We start from the raw sequence: 14,476 nt of genomic DNA on the forward strand, positions 1-14,476 counted from the left end.
CTGGCAGAATAATTTTCCAGAATGGATATATTGGTTTTAAAATGCAAAAAAATAAAAAGAATATGAGTCAAGGACAGGAGCCGATCAGGAGCCACCTACTGTATCCTCACCACGTCCCTGATTTTCTCTCAATAGGCCTCTGTTCTCAACTGCGCATCTCTAATGTGCTTTTAGTTGTCCAAACACTCTTTTACAAGCCTGTCTAATGTTACACTTCTAATGCCTTTCTAATGTCCTCTTGTACTCAATCCATGAAATCAGTGGAAAACATCTTGGGAGATTTTGTTACAGGATTTGCATGAAAGATTTGCCAGCACAAACAGATTGTCACGTTTATAAAAGAAGTTGCTTTGAAAGTGCACGTGAGCGTTTCTTCCGTTAGCTGTAATTACTTTTTTGGGTGGAGGAGGTCAGTGTCAATGTACGACAGTCCTCATTATGCTTAAATGGTTTTACATTAAACAATAATTATGTGGAAGAGGTTGTGGCAGTATTTTCCTTTTCGTTAGAGCTCAGGGCTGTCAGTGGTGATTGTGTGGTTGTTCTCTCCGTCTCTCCCAGCTCTCCGAAGCCGATCAGGGCGATCCATCATTAATGGAAACTGGGCTATTGACCGACCAGGGAAGTACGAGGGAGGGGGGACCATGTTCACCTACCGTCGACCGAACGAAATAAGCAGCACAGCTGGGGAGTCCTTTCTCGCGGAAGGGCCCACCAATGAGATCCTGGATGTTTATGTGAGTAACAAATCAACTTTGACCTCCAGATAATTACAGCAGTGACCCTCTTCCTCTTTTATTCATACTGACAAGTTTGACCTGAGAAACTAGGCCATTTTATGATCACATTTCTTCAAATATTTGAAGGTGAAGCGTGTTATTTTGTGATTGTGACTCATCTCATCTACTTTGTCTCAGATGATCTTCCAGCAGCCAAATCCTGGTGTCCACTATGAGTACATTCTCCCCCATGAGAACCCAGTCAATCCTCAGCAAGAAGGTGAGTGAGACCCTCACTGCCTATCACCAGAGCTTTGTCTGATTCTTCAATATATTTTATAGGCAAAACAATTCACTGTGAAAATAATCAGCAGAATAACTGATGATAAAGATTTTGCTAAAGATATCCAACCAACCAAACACCAAGCAACCAACCAACCATCCGTTCACCAACAGTGACTCGTTTATGTTTCTTAGTGCATCTAAACTCATGTGTCCGTGTCTCAGGGAATGCTGTGAATGGACAGGGTGGATACGACCATCACAGCAACACCCACCAGGAAAACTTCAAACCAGCAGGTGGGGGGAGGGACCCCCCTCATCTCCCCAGCAACCAGGTTCCTGTCGTACAGCCACCCAGACGCACGAGAGAGTACAACTGGAAACTGGGTGGTGCCACAGAGTGCAGTGCCTCCTGTGGAAAAGGTCAGTAAAATATTTGTGTTTTTGGTTTTTAGTGGCAGACAGTAAGCTTGAGTTTTTACATTATCAACATGAAAGCAAACACATTGTTGTAATGTAAAATTCTACAATGTTACATTAAAACACTGATGTTGACTCCAGTTAACATTCACAGAACACATTCACTTTTTTTTTTATAAAATATTTCATATTCATTCATATATTTCAGATGTGGGATTCAAAACTTGAATTAAATATCTGCTTTGGTTGCATTTCAGGATTCAGATACTCCACCTTTCACTGTGTCTCCCGGCTGAACCACGTCCAGGTGTCAGATGCTTTGTGTGATAGCAGCAGCAGGCCGCCTCCACAGGAAGAGGCCTGCAACCTGCAGCCCTGCCCAGCCTTGTGAGAGTGCACACTGCTCTGTTCGCACACTTGTGTGCACTGCTGAATACTGCTAGATTCAAAACACTTACATAAATGTATGTAATACACACTGCCTGGGTTACCTTCCTAACACCAAGCTCCTTTGCTTTTCACTTGAGCAGCTGGGATATTGGAGAGTGGTCAGAATGCAGTAAAACCTGCGGGCTGGGCATGCAGCACCGGCAGGTCCTGTGTCGCCAGATTTACGCCAATCGCACCCTCAATGTCCACACCAGCCGTTGTCGAGACTTGGAGCGGCCAGATATTGCCAGTACCTGCCAGCTGAAGATCTGCAGTGAGTGGCAGATCCGCACCGAGTGGACTGCTGTAAGTGGTAGCTGTCAGTCTCAATGTGACTGCACTGCATGCCTGACCTGTCTCTGCAGTTAATGTACGTCATCATCTTCAATGGCATACATCTTCTCTAGTCGTGAATACCCTGCAGAGAATTATCACCTAAATCTGCAGCTCTGCTTGACTTTATGCAGCTTTATAAATTTCATCTCATTGTTAACACGTTTGGCCCACAACTTCACTGTTTTGGTTCTCTCTGCTCTCATAGCATTTTGGCCACAGCTGTCCACAGCTGTTTTTTTAAAAAAACACTGTATACCACCTGCTCAGCACCCAGTGGCGCAGTTAGCAACTCGCTGGTGAGCAGAGTGGAGTAATTGGCAGCTAAAGCCAGATATTTCCCTCAGAGGTTGGTACAGACCACAAACACTGATTTAAGAGAGTGAATGTTGGACTTACATTCATCACATGGCCAGAAAACATGACTTCAAATGAATGATAATGTTGCTCGGTAACTGCTGGATGTGTAAATAAGCAACTGCCTGCTAACAAGTTTGCCATATCAGCTTAAAAGGTGGCCACTTATTTCCGCTGCCCCTGAGGGGACAAAACAAACAAGTCATTTGTTGTTGTTTGTTTGTATGGTGTTAGTAGGCTGACTTTTATTACCTTTGGACAGAAGCCCCTGCTTCTTGTCTTTGTGCTGAGCTAAGCTAACCATCCCTTGACTCCAGCTTCATATGTAACACACAGACATGAGAGCGATATTAGTCTTGTCCGACTCTTGGAAAGAAGTGTAGGTGGGTCATACTGGATTTCCTCTATGGGCTCTGCAGAGCATAAAGAAGATATACTCTAAGCGTCCCAGGCACTAGTTGGAAGCTGCCCCCCCAGGGAGATACACTAGTGAACTCAATAAATTAAGAAGCAATCCAGTCTCTCCATCACTGCCTCCAGCCACAGTGCAGTGTTAACCATGTCGCCTGTGTCTCTATAGTGCTCTGTGCCATGTGGGCTGGGTCAGAGGTCGCGAGAGGTGCGCTGTGTCAGCAACGTGGGCGACTTTGTTCCTGATGAGGAGTGCAACATGAATCTGCGGCCCGTCGATGTAGAGAACTGTGACATGGGAGCCTGTGCCAAGAGCTGGTTCTACACCGAGTGGGGCAATAGGGTAGGTGTTCGAGTCAGCGGGAGACAATGTGACTTTCATTCATCCTAATAACAGTAGTAGTCATTGTATAGGTCTGCCTTCATGCATCCAGCAGCTGTTTTGAAAACCAGATAATATATAGATATTTTAATCTGGATTTTTACAGCTTGAAAGGTGGCTTGGATAAACCTTTGTTCTCCATCACAAGTAACTAGTAGGTGTTCAAGAAGTGCGAAGAAAGGAAGTAAGAGTTAAGAATATAGAGATGAGGGAATATGTTAAAATTAATACAAGGAATGACAGTGGTAGGCTATACGGGGAAAAACTCAAAGAGGGTTCTGAGAGATTTTCCTGGTTTTCAGCTAAGATTGCATGCTGTGATAGAGAGGAGACAAGTTCATAATGGGAGATGAATGACCAGGTCACTGTGGGGAGAACAGCAGCCATGAACACATCTTTTCTCTTGCAGCCCTGCAGAACTGATGAGTCATGTTTTTTCCATACATTGTGACAAGTATGGTTCTGCTGAAATCAGGTTGTTATTGTAAGACAATTGTTTACTCCACAGTGCTCAGCTGAATGTGGGATGGGTGTACGGACCCGGGGAGTCCTCTGCCTGACCAACCACATCAGCAGCCTTCCTCTGGAGGGCTGTGGCAACGAGCGGCCCGCAGACTCTCAGGTCTGCAACAACGGCCCCTGTGAGAACCGCATCGAATGGTTCGCAGGCCCCTGGAGCCAGGTATGAGGATGACAGAAGATCATGCTGGGCTTAAGAGGATGTTGTCTTGAGCAGCTAAATATGTGTGATTATACATTTGTGGCCCTGTCTCTGTTTTTGCAATTGAATCCATATGGTCTATGCCATCGTACTGTATGTGACCCAGTGCTCTGCAGAGTGTGGCGCAGGCAGCCAGCAGAGGTCAGTGGTGTGTTTGATGAAGTCAGATGAAGGATTCAACGTCATGCCACCATATGAGTGCTCCTCCCTGGAGCGGCCCCTCAGCCAGCAGAGCTGCAACCTCAAGGCCTGTGGAGCAAAGTGGTATCACACTGACTGGAGTGCTGTGAGTAAGATATGAAACCCTGTTTGCTGTTTAGATACCCTTAAGCGATACCCACTACTCTCACTACTGGAATGGCCAACAAGGTGGCTGATCTGACCAGCTTCTGTTGAAGAAATCACATGATAAATTGTTATATATATTGAGCTAAAAGACATGGAAAGTGGGTCTGATTAGGTAAGCTGCACACAGATTGATTCAAATGTTTCTGAACTCCGACTGGTGCACTGAAGTGGATGATCTCACCTTTTCCCAACTGAGCCCCACCAAGTAAAACAGAAATCTCTCGTTGAAATAACCAAATCAGTTTACATAAAAATGATTACCTGTATTTATGCTGGATCCTGCCACTCATGGTGAGAGGCGACTTGAGAACATTTTCTGGGGTCTTTAACGGTTCAGATCACATTAAGAATGTTTGCAAAGTGTCAGCAGTAGAGCAGCTTTAGGGTGGAGTTTGCTGAACCTGACTGCTGACTGACTGCTGTCCTTCCAGTGTTCAAAAACATGTGAGGGAGGTTTCCGTGTGCGGGAGGTGCGCTGCCTGTCTGATGACATGATGTCCAGCGAGGGCTGCGATGAGCAGCTAAGACCAGCAGAGAAGGAGGACTGCAACTCAGAGCCCTGCATACCTCGCATAGGTCAGTCATCCCATAATGTGTTCTCTTGAATTTTGGGTCATTATTCTGACTGTCATTCCAGCTGGGGAACTTCTGGCATGAGGCGTAGATGAGTAATGCTCTGTCATCTCTGAATGCTTGAAATGGAATTTGTGCCTTAAGAAAGACATTGAACCCCAAACTTAATTAACAGTACAAGGTCTGTTGTCTATTGTCATGTGCTCTCAGCTCTCTTGTTTAAATAAGGGTCATGAATGATTTGCTGGAGCTCAGAAATATAAGACCTACCTTCCTTTTTGTTTCAGATGAGAACTGCAGAGACAAATACTTTAACTGCAACGTGGTGGTCCAAGCTCGCCTCTGTGTGTACGATTACTACAAGACGACGTGCTGTGCTTCATGTTCACGAGTGAGCAACAGACAGTCGATTCATCGGGGCCGTAGCTAGCACTCTGTAGCGAGGTCCCTGAGCTCCACGTTGGGCCAGATGTAATACCCGCTGCAGGCACTCTGTTCCTGGGCCAGCCAGGGGAGTGAACTGTCTGGACCTTGGCTTAAACGGACACTTGTTTTGATTGCCAAGGATGGAAACTGAAGAAGGAACAGTTCTGTTGGCTCACTTGGAGACAGCTGTGGGGAGAAAGGAATACCTAAGAGCAGTGGAGGACAGGAATCCACTCACTGGATGAACGGAGCGATGGTAGGGTGAGAGAGATCAGTAGCAAACTGAGGAGTCTACAGAAAATCGTTATGGGTTTTAACCATGACGCTTGATATACAGAATCCATCTTTTTTGTTTCAAGGGGAGAAGTTTGCACCTGTCTTGTACTAATAATGGCTCCTGTGGATTACATGATATGAAGAGGAGAGTTCCTGTAAACTGTTTAAGATGGACTATATATAGAAAATATATGTTCTAATATGGTTCTTTTCACTACAATGCTCACATTCATGGCATGATGTCATATGAAGTCGATGCTGTCTCACCTATAATCAGCTATTTAACAGCCACTCTGTTGACCAAAGACACGTAAACTGAAGACAATGACAAATTAACACGTTTTTTTCCGAACAATTTGGATTCTTTGTGGCACAGATGAGTTTTCTCTGATTACCTAAGCAGTGGCATACCGCCTTCTTTCCCTGCCTCCACAGCCATGAGGTGTAAATGCAGCCTATGTAATATGTATGTATATATATGTATGTAGGACACAGTGAATGATAAAGGTCTTTTTTTAAGGGTTCTCAGACGGTCCGCCCAGAAACTGAAGAGAAGAAACCCTCTTTATTTATTTGTGTGGCTCCCCAGGGAGGACGCTGGTTTATCGTGGCTCCTTTTTGGCTGCGGGGATAAAACCTTTGCTATCTCTCCACCAATCACAGCCTGTGAACTGAAAGTAGGCATTCCACAGCCTGCTGGATGGTAGAAGCAGATGGTCCAAAACCCTAATGGATTCTTGGAGAGGATCATTCCACAACTGTACGATTCCTGATAAACTATCATAAACACAGTGTCAGTAAAATATTGTTCATATTTGATCGAAAAGATAAATCACAACAGTATTTTCCAGCTGTTAATTTGGTATGTTATATGGGAGGTTACATGAATTGTAAGTCCTTGTTTCTGAACCGACCTTTTTTCTGCCATATCACGCTTTATTTCAGTTTCACTCAAAAGCTGCACACTGTACCTCTCAAGTGTTTGTATTATATGTTATCAGTTCCCTCCACGCACGATAAACTTACCTCTGATCCATAAGTACTGTATATGTATCAATGTTTAAGTTCAGAGTGACTCAAGCATGCAATTAATTCAATCTCGAAAGGAAAAAAACGTTCTGAATGTGCCAACATGATGACGTGATTCCTGATTCTCCCAAAAACAATCAGGAAGCATTGAGCTAAAGCACCAGAAACTCTCAGTATTCAACATATGACTGCAAGCAATAAAATGTCTGTATTTGCCTTATTTTAGATTTAAAGTGTTCAACAGTTGATTTTTATCAGGAGTGTTCTTGAGATTTTCTGAAATAAACAAAATTACTAATTATTTGTACACTTAACAGCGTACCCTCCCATGTGTGCTTCCTGAGGAGCTTCAGTTTTACATCACATTGAGGACGAGGACATGTTGTCTTTGAGTTAAGTCACCCATCTAGAGGACAAAGGTGGTATTACAACAAACAGATTTCCAGGAGAGGTTCCACTTCTTATAATGATACACACTGCTTCATCTTTAACATGAGCAGTGAGGAACATAATGATTTGTATACCATTTTCATTAATACCAAGGATAAATGCAATGACATAATGCAGTTATTTTTTACAGTATTATCTGCAAAGACCATGTAAGAATGAGATGTACTGATGATGCACCAAAACTCATTTTCAGAGTATTGTCGATCATTCCTGTAATTTATGGTAACTTACCAATTTACCTGCTGAGTGAGATCAACAGACCAGGACAAGAAACATGAGCAGTTCTCTAAGCCACTTATTTGAACATGAAAAGCTCATCCTGAAAATGATTGCCCAGATTGTCGCTAGCTTCTTGCTAGCTCCAGCCCCTGAATTAACTAGCCAATAGCCCTCTTCGCCAGACATGTCCCATTCCTGATTTGGCAAGCTTCCTGCCTGGGTCCACTCTTACCATGTCTCAGGGGTCCTCCATTCCGGGGGACATGGCTGGCCTTCAAGACGGCCCCCACAAGAAGGAAGAGGTGTTCATTTACAGATGTAAATACAGATGCTCATATAAAAGCATGCTGAGTGGAAAGGAGCTAACTGTGCAGCACATGACTTTGTCAACCCTTTCTTCAAGTTACAGCTCACAGCTATGGAGCGGCTGGTGAGGACTGCAGGCCATGTACACAGCTCTTTGAAGATTAGTGACTCACTCTCCCATCCAAGTAGCATAGCTCTCAGGCAGTTTGGGAACAAAAAGGATGGATTTCCCAGAGTCCACATCAATGGCCCCGTAAAAGTCGGGCTCGGTTACTCCACAAGCCCAGTGAAAGAAAGACTCCTGCAGAATGGAAAGAATCAGCCTGAGCATTAGTGAGGGACATTATGATAGCTCGTCAATTCTGGTCAGATTAGCTTGCATTTTGTTTGTTAAATACTTCAGAATTCAAATCCTGATCCAGAGCGGTCCATCATCAGCCTGAAATGATTTATCTATGTTGTGTTCAACCTGTTCAAAATTGTCATTCATCATTATGTTAAACAGCAGTGGACTGCACACGCTACCCCGTGGGGTTCCATCTTCTACTGAACACTTGGAATATTGTGTACCCACTTCTCTTTCTTTTGTCTTCCCAAATAGGAAATGTAACATCCAGTTGTATGTCTGTCTTTTTACATCTCTTTCCACACAGTTATCACATTTCTGTATCAGTTTGAGCTTTCCTGACTTCCAGACATGAGACAGTCGATCGTCCATTTTCCTTTACAAAATCCACTTTGACAGATAGAACATAGATCTTTACTCTGTAGAAAGTGTGTAAGTCTTCCCGTTACCATTGGTTCCATGGTCTTCCTGAACTGTGTACTCTCTCGCTGCATCTCCGTTGTGTTCTTGCTGACTTGGCACTCAGTGGGCTGAGCTATGTTTTCCTCCTCAACACTTTTTACTTTAGCTCTTTTCTCACATTTCCTATATTCACACCTAACACATCGTTGTTTGCCTTTGCAGATTGCTGCCATGTGGCTATATTTTTGGCTCTTGAAGCATCTCAGTGGAGGAAGAATATATGGCTTAATCTCATAGTCTATGCATCTGGTTCATATTTTACTGAGACATCGAGCCTCATCAAATTAGGCTGTCACATTTTTCTCCAGTCTCTTCTAGCTGTTTTCGAGAGATTTGCTTCCTGCACTTTTGCATTTGACACTTAATTTCTATTTGGCCCACTGACACAACTGTAGGTGTTCCCCAAATGACTTCTCAGGACAACTTCTTATCATCAAGCAGTGACTGCTGCACTCTTTAATTATCAACCATATTCAGTCGTGTGGCTTTCCCTTGTTGCACACTACCCCTACAGGAAATGTTTTTGCATGCTTAAACTCACTCAACAGCTTATTTGCGTTTGTCAGCTGAATGGGGTTCCATTCAGTAAACGATGCACTATCTTGAGTAAGTTTAATGATCATGTCTATTTCTCACTCACGCATTTCTGCTGCATTTAGCTCACTTTCAGTACCATCTATTACTCAATGCCAGTACCACGCTCACTTTCCTTTAGGCAAATGGCCAAGGCATTTTGGGCAAATTTTACAGGAATGGTCAATAACACACCTGAGTAATCTGTGAATTTGTTTGGCACCGTCCCTGTGTGGTAGGGATATGGTTTAACTTCTGGTAGAAGCCTATACAGTAGAAGCCTAATTTAGGATTACGATTTAGAAAATGTTTGCTTTTTTTAATGAAATCAAATAGGTATGATGGCTGAAGTAGAAGTTAGATTTCAAGCACCACCTCCTTGTTAGATTTTGGCCTTTTGTGTCAATGCTATTTTTATTTTCCTTGTCATTTGCTGTATTATTCAGTTCATATGTATAACAGGATTTGGTGAAGAAATGTCCTAACAATGTCCAGCTGCCTCCATTGGGAGGCACTGTCGGACTGTTGTTTTGCTCTTTACCCTCAGTTTCTCCTCACAGTGCAAATGCTTTTGAATTTTACAAAGACAAGAAATGTATGGTTAAGCTTCAGCTGTGTTTGGTCTCCAATGTTGAAGTTTTGTCTTTAAAGTAATATTTAGCCGTATCTTTTTTAACCACCTGCACAATCCACGGTCCAGCACTCACGGTAACAGCTCCACACACACAGAGACCCCTCCCCTTAACACAAAGCCATCAACCACATCAGACCCATCAAGAAGGACCTCCAGCATCATTTAATGGAGAAACATCACAAACCTACTTTTTGCACAATTTATGTCAGCATATGCTAAGAATCATGACATTTGTGCAACTTGTGCAATATTATATATTTTCACTATGCTAATTTATTTGTACTGTGCAGTAGCCCAAGACACTATATTCTATAGTGTCCCTGATCATTAACAAAAATCAGCTGAAAGTCTTATCAAGTACTGAGGGAACATTTCCATGTGAACATCAGGACAAACTGTTGTGTTAGAATGGGAATATGAATGATGACATAAATTCACAAGTCATCTTTAAAAATATCCCTGAATGGAGCTTTGCAGCAGACCACTCCTGCAGTCCAGTAACATTACCATTTCCATTTCTCAACGACGGTTTTCTGTCTTTTTCTGATTTGACATTCCTGTTGGATGCTGTTTTTTTTCTGTGTTGATAGACTTAAGCTAATTTGGAAGATCTCCATCAGTCCAGACACTGTTGGCAGGCTGTGCTGTAGAACTCACGTCTGGAGCTGATAGATGTGTTGGTACAGTTATAGATTTTTCATGGAGATTTTTGTTGCTGATGACATAAACTTCACCTGTTACTGTATCTCCATTACAGGCTGTTATCACCACCCTGTTTTCTTAACTGATCTTAAAACATAAACACTCTTCTTACCATTTTTTTCTTACATCTTCCTCAATTCTTTGCTGGTTATGCAAAGTCACTGTTTAGGGACCAGCTTGCTGCCAGCCAGCACAACACAGTAGGTGTTTCTTATTTGCAAGACTGAGACTCAAAGAAGTCCAGGGACACTGCAGGTGAGGGACTACTCCAGTTTCCATAGAAAGATCATCAGGAGAGAAAACACTTGTTTAACTTCATCATCTGTTGTCAGCTCAGCTGTCTTTTTTTTTTGTCTTTTTATGATGTTTTTGTACTTTACTGCTGTCATGAATTATCTTTGTGTTCAACTGAATTACACTGACATTAACCACTACCGGTAAATCTGTAAATCTGGCATCCCTTATTCTACAGTTAGATCTAATCTAATCTAATCTAATCTAATCTAATCTAATAGTTTAATAATAATAATAGTTTCTCCTCTCTGGAGTGAAGAGTTTGATGATCTGCCGTGTTGACACGTCAGTGGCTCTCCATTAATTTTGCCTACTGTCAAAGACACAAGAAGGAACAAGGTCTGTAATATTTACAAGTTCATGCAGTAACATGGAACCCACTTCACTCAAAAGGTCACCCATGGGTGCCATAAAAACAGTATGCAGGAAGTGATAAGCTATAGCCTCACTATATATGCACTACAGAGGAGTAATGAAGGGATACACCGTGGCATTTTCAGGTTTATGCATGTAAATGTGCTCCTTATGCAAAGCACTACATGAAAGATCATCCTCACAAACGAGTCACTAAATGATTAATCAGCACGTCACTACTATTATCTGGTTTGCAAGTCAACACATGAAGGTGAAAAATGTGAGCATTCAAAATCCTTATTTTCTTTCCTTGAAGGCAAGACCACTTCTAAAATGATTGCTGAGGGTAAAGATGCTTCCTTATCTCCGACCTTCATCGGGTTTTGCTGTCACAAAGTGGCGAATCTTTGAGCTGAGTGTCTGTGCACCCATTCCTCTGCCACAGCTGAGGAGGAGGCCAGCAGAAAGGCTGCACTGCCCTCTCGTGGTGAAAAGACACTCATCCAGCTCTGTCAGTCTGCTTTACAACAGGCCTTCCATAAGTCTCAACATGAATACTGTGTGAGGATGTCTGTCATATGGGCACATGACAAGGCAGGAAAGAGAAGACGTTTCTATTCTTATTCTGTGCTGTACCTGAGAAGCTGAAGCTTGATGGGCCGTTTCACATCTGTGACAGGCTTGTTTTTGCAAGGAGGCAAGTCTGAGAGCTCTACAGCTGGTGGACCCTGAGAGGGAAGGAGCAGACAGTGAGGTTAGTCAGAGAATGAATATCTTTATATCACTTCAAGTTTAATAGTGGATGTCACCAGGACACCTCTGAAGATAGTTTAGAAAACCAGGTCAAGTTTGGCTCTTTTGGCCAGTGTCTCAGACTCAGGAGTGCCAGGTCTCTTAACATGCACTGGGAGACAGACTGTCACTGAGTGAGACACCTGCAGAGGACTCTGCAGAGCAAGTGCCTTCAGTCCGTGGAGTTGCTGCATCACTGACTTTGAGCTTCTTTGCTGATGTTGTTGAACAGGGCCAACAGGGTCTTTCTGTGGCCTGTGAAATCATGAAAGGTGGAACGTGATGGCTGGACTTTGATGCTTTCTGTGTCCAACACGATTCCTGTGACATGACAGAACAGGGAAAATGTTTTTTTTATTGTAACAAAATTAGCAAGAGCTTGGTTGGCGCAATTCACTTTGGTTTGCATCTTCCCACAAGCACAATGGTTGTTTTCAAAAGAACAGGAAGTGGCAAAACTCTGATTTGCTTTCGTGCACAGCTACATGGTAAGACTGATCCCACTCTCATTGTGTGTGTGGCAAAAACAAAGCTACCACCAGCAGCCAGTTATCTTAGCTCAGCACAAAGACCAAAAACAAGGGAAACTGCTAGCCAGGCTGTGTCCAAAGGTCATCTGTCCAAAAATGTTTTATCGGCACAAAAACAGAAGTGCAAAAATGTCTGGTTGGATTTTCCAGGGTCATGTCCTAGACTATTTCTTGGTCGGGCACTGTAGTCTTGTTGTCACTGTCAGGTTGCCAGGAATTCAGTGGAGACTCCAGGAAGTGACTGCGCCCAACCAACAACTACAGCATTGCCAAAAGTTTTGAGAATGACAAAAGTATTGTTTTTCACAAAGTTTGCTGCTTCAGTGTTTTTAGATCTTTTTGTCAGATGTTACTATGGTATACTGAAGTATGACTCCAAGCATTTCACAACTGTCAAAGGCTTTTATTGGCAATTACTGACTGATGGCAGCCCATTCTTGCTTAATCAATGCTTCTAGTTTTGTCAGAATTTGTGGGTTTTTGTTTGTACACCCGCCACTTGAGGATTGACCACAAGTTCTCAATGGGATTAAGGTCTGGGACGTTTCGTGGCCATGGACCCAAAATTTCAATGTTTTGTTCCCCAAGCCACTTAGTAGTCACTTTTGCCTTATGACAAGGTGCTCCATCATGTTGGAAAAGGTATTGTTTGTTCCCAAACTGTTCTTAGATGGTTGGGAGAAGTTGCTCTTGGAGGATGTTTTGGTACCATTCTTTATTCATGGCTGTGTTCTTAGGCAAAATTGTGAGTGAGCCCATTCCCTTGGCTGAGAAGCAACCCCACACATGAATGGTCTCAGGATGCTTTTCTGTTGGCTTGACACAGGACTGGTGGTAGTGCTCACCTTTTCTTCTCCATTTTTTTTCCGGATGCCCCAAATAATCGGAAAGGGGATTCATCAGAGAAAATCACTTTACCACAGTCCTCAACAGTCCAATCCCTGTACCTTTTGTAGAATATCAGTCTGTCCCTGATGTTTTTCCGGGAGAGAAGTGGCTTCTTTGCTGCCCTTCTTGACGCCAGGCCATCCTCCAAAAGACTTCACCTCACTCTGCGTGCAGATGCACTCACACCTGCCTGCAGCCATTCCTGAGCAAGCTCTGCACTGGTGATGCCCCAATCCCGCAACTGAATCAACTTTAGGGGACGGTCCTGGCGCTTGCTGGACTGTCTTGGGCGCCCTGAAGCCTTCTTCACAACAATTGAATCTCTCTCCTTGAAGTTCTTGATGATCCGATAAATGGTTGACTTAGGTGCAGTCTTACTAGCAGTAGTATCCTTGTCTGTGAAGCCCTTTTTGTGCAAAGCAATGATGACTGCACATATGTCCTTGCAGGTAACCATGGTTAAGGGATGAAGAACAATGATTTCAAGCACCACCCTCCTTTTCAAGCTTCCAGTCTGTTATTCTAACTCAATCAGCATGACAGAGTGATCTCCAGCCTTGTCCTCATCAACACTCTCACCTGTGTTAGCGAGAGAATCACTGACATGATGTCAGCTATTCCTTTTGTGGCAGGGCTGAAATCCAGTGTAAATGTTTTTTGGGGGATTAGGTTTATTTTCATGGCAGAGAAGGACTTTGCAATCAATTGCAATTCATCTGATCACTCTTCATAACATTCTGGAGTATACGTTAATTGCCATCATAAAAGCTGAGGCAGCAGACTTTGTGAAAATGGATATTTGTGTCATTCTCAAAACTTTTAGCCATGCCTGTAGTCCAACACATTATATCCCTAATACTACAACTTGACATTTTTACACTTTGGTTACACACAGTTGGCTGTGGCTTCACATTTACAGTACAGAAAAAAGAGCAGTATCAATGTTCTGAAATGGCATAAACTAAGATATTTTCTCAACAAAGTGGCATACCTTGCCAGCTCTGTACCTCTTCGCCGGCATCTCATAGTCAGACCAGCCTTGTCTTTTTGTGACCGGTTGGCCTGTCCTGGCAGCTGCTGTGTAAACAGGTGGCACAGTGGCAGAGGTTTGGGGGCTTGAGCTGGGCTTCTGGGGGTGAAAACGCTTCTGTATTCACCATTCGGTGTCTTCCAGCTCAGATTATCTCTTCTTGCATATATGGCAGATATCTTCATCCCTT

The 14,476-nt window shown here is 43.2% G+C and overlaps 1 protein-coding gene across 1 annotated transcript in view; it reads left to right on the forward strand.

Moving 5' to 3' along the window:
- Window positions 1–7,005, forward strand: part of thsd4 (thrombospondin type 1 domain containing 4) — a 39,943-nt gene extending 32,938 nt beyond the window's left edge. The window contains exons 9-18 of the mRNA XM_076745902.1: window positions 562–737; window positions 918–999; window positions 1,227–1,424; window positions 1,679–1,808; window positions 1,952–2,156; window positions 3,121–3,294; window positions 3,842–4,015; window positions 4,161–4,340; window positions 4,834–4,978; window positions 5,263–7,005. Of these exons, the coding sequence (XP_076602017.1) occupies window positions 562–737; window positions 918–999; window positions 1,227–1,424; window positions 1,679–1,808; window positions 1,952–2,156; window positions 3,121–3,294; window positions 3,842–4,015; window positions 4,161–4,340; window positions 4,834–4,978; window positions 5,263–5,405 (1,607 nt within the window). The 3' untranslated portion in view covers window positions 5,406–7,005. The remainder of the gene's footprint in view (window positions 1–561; window positions 738–917; window positions 1,000–1,226; window positions 1,425–1,678; window positions 1,809–1,951; window positions 2,157–3,120; window positions 3,295–3,841; window positions 4,016–4,160; window positions 4,341–4,833; window positions 4,979–5,262) is intronic.
- Window positions 7,006–14,476: the final 7,471 nt, after the last annotated feature.

The sequence above is a fragment of the Chaetodon auriga genome, chromosome 1, assembly GCF_051107435.1.
Source record: "Chaetodon auriga isolate fChaAug3 chromosome 1, fChaAug3.hap1, whole genome shotgun sequence".
Taxonomy (NCBI): domain Eukaryota; kingdom Metazoa; phylum Chordata; class Actinopteri; order Chaetodontiformes; family Chaetodontidae; genus Chaetodon; species Chaetodon auriga.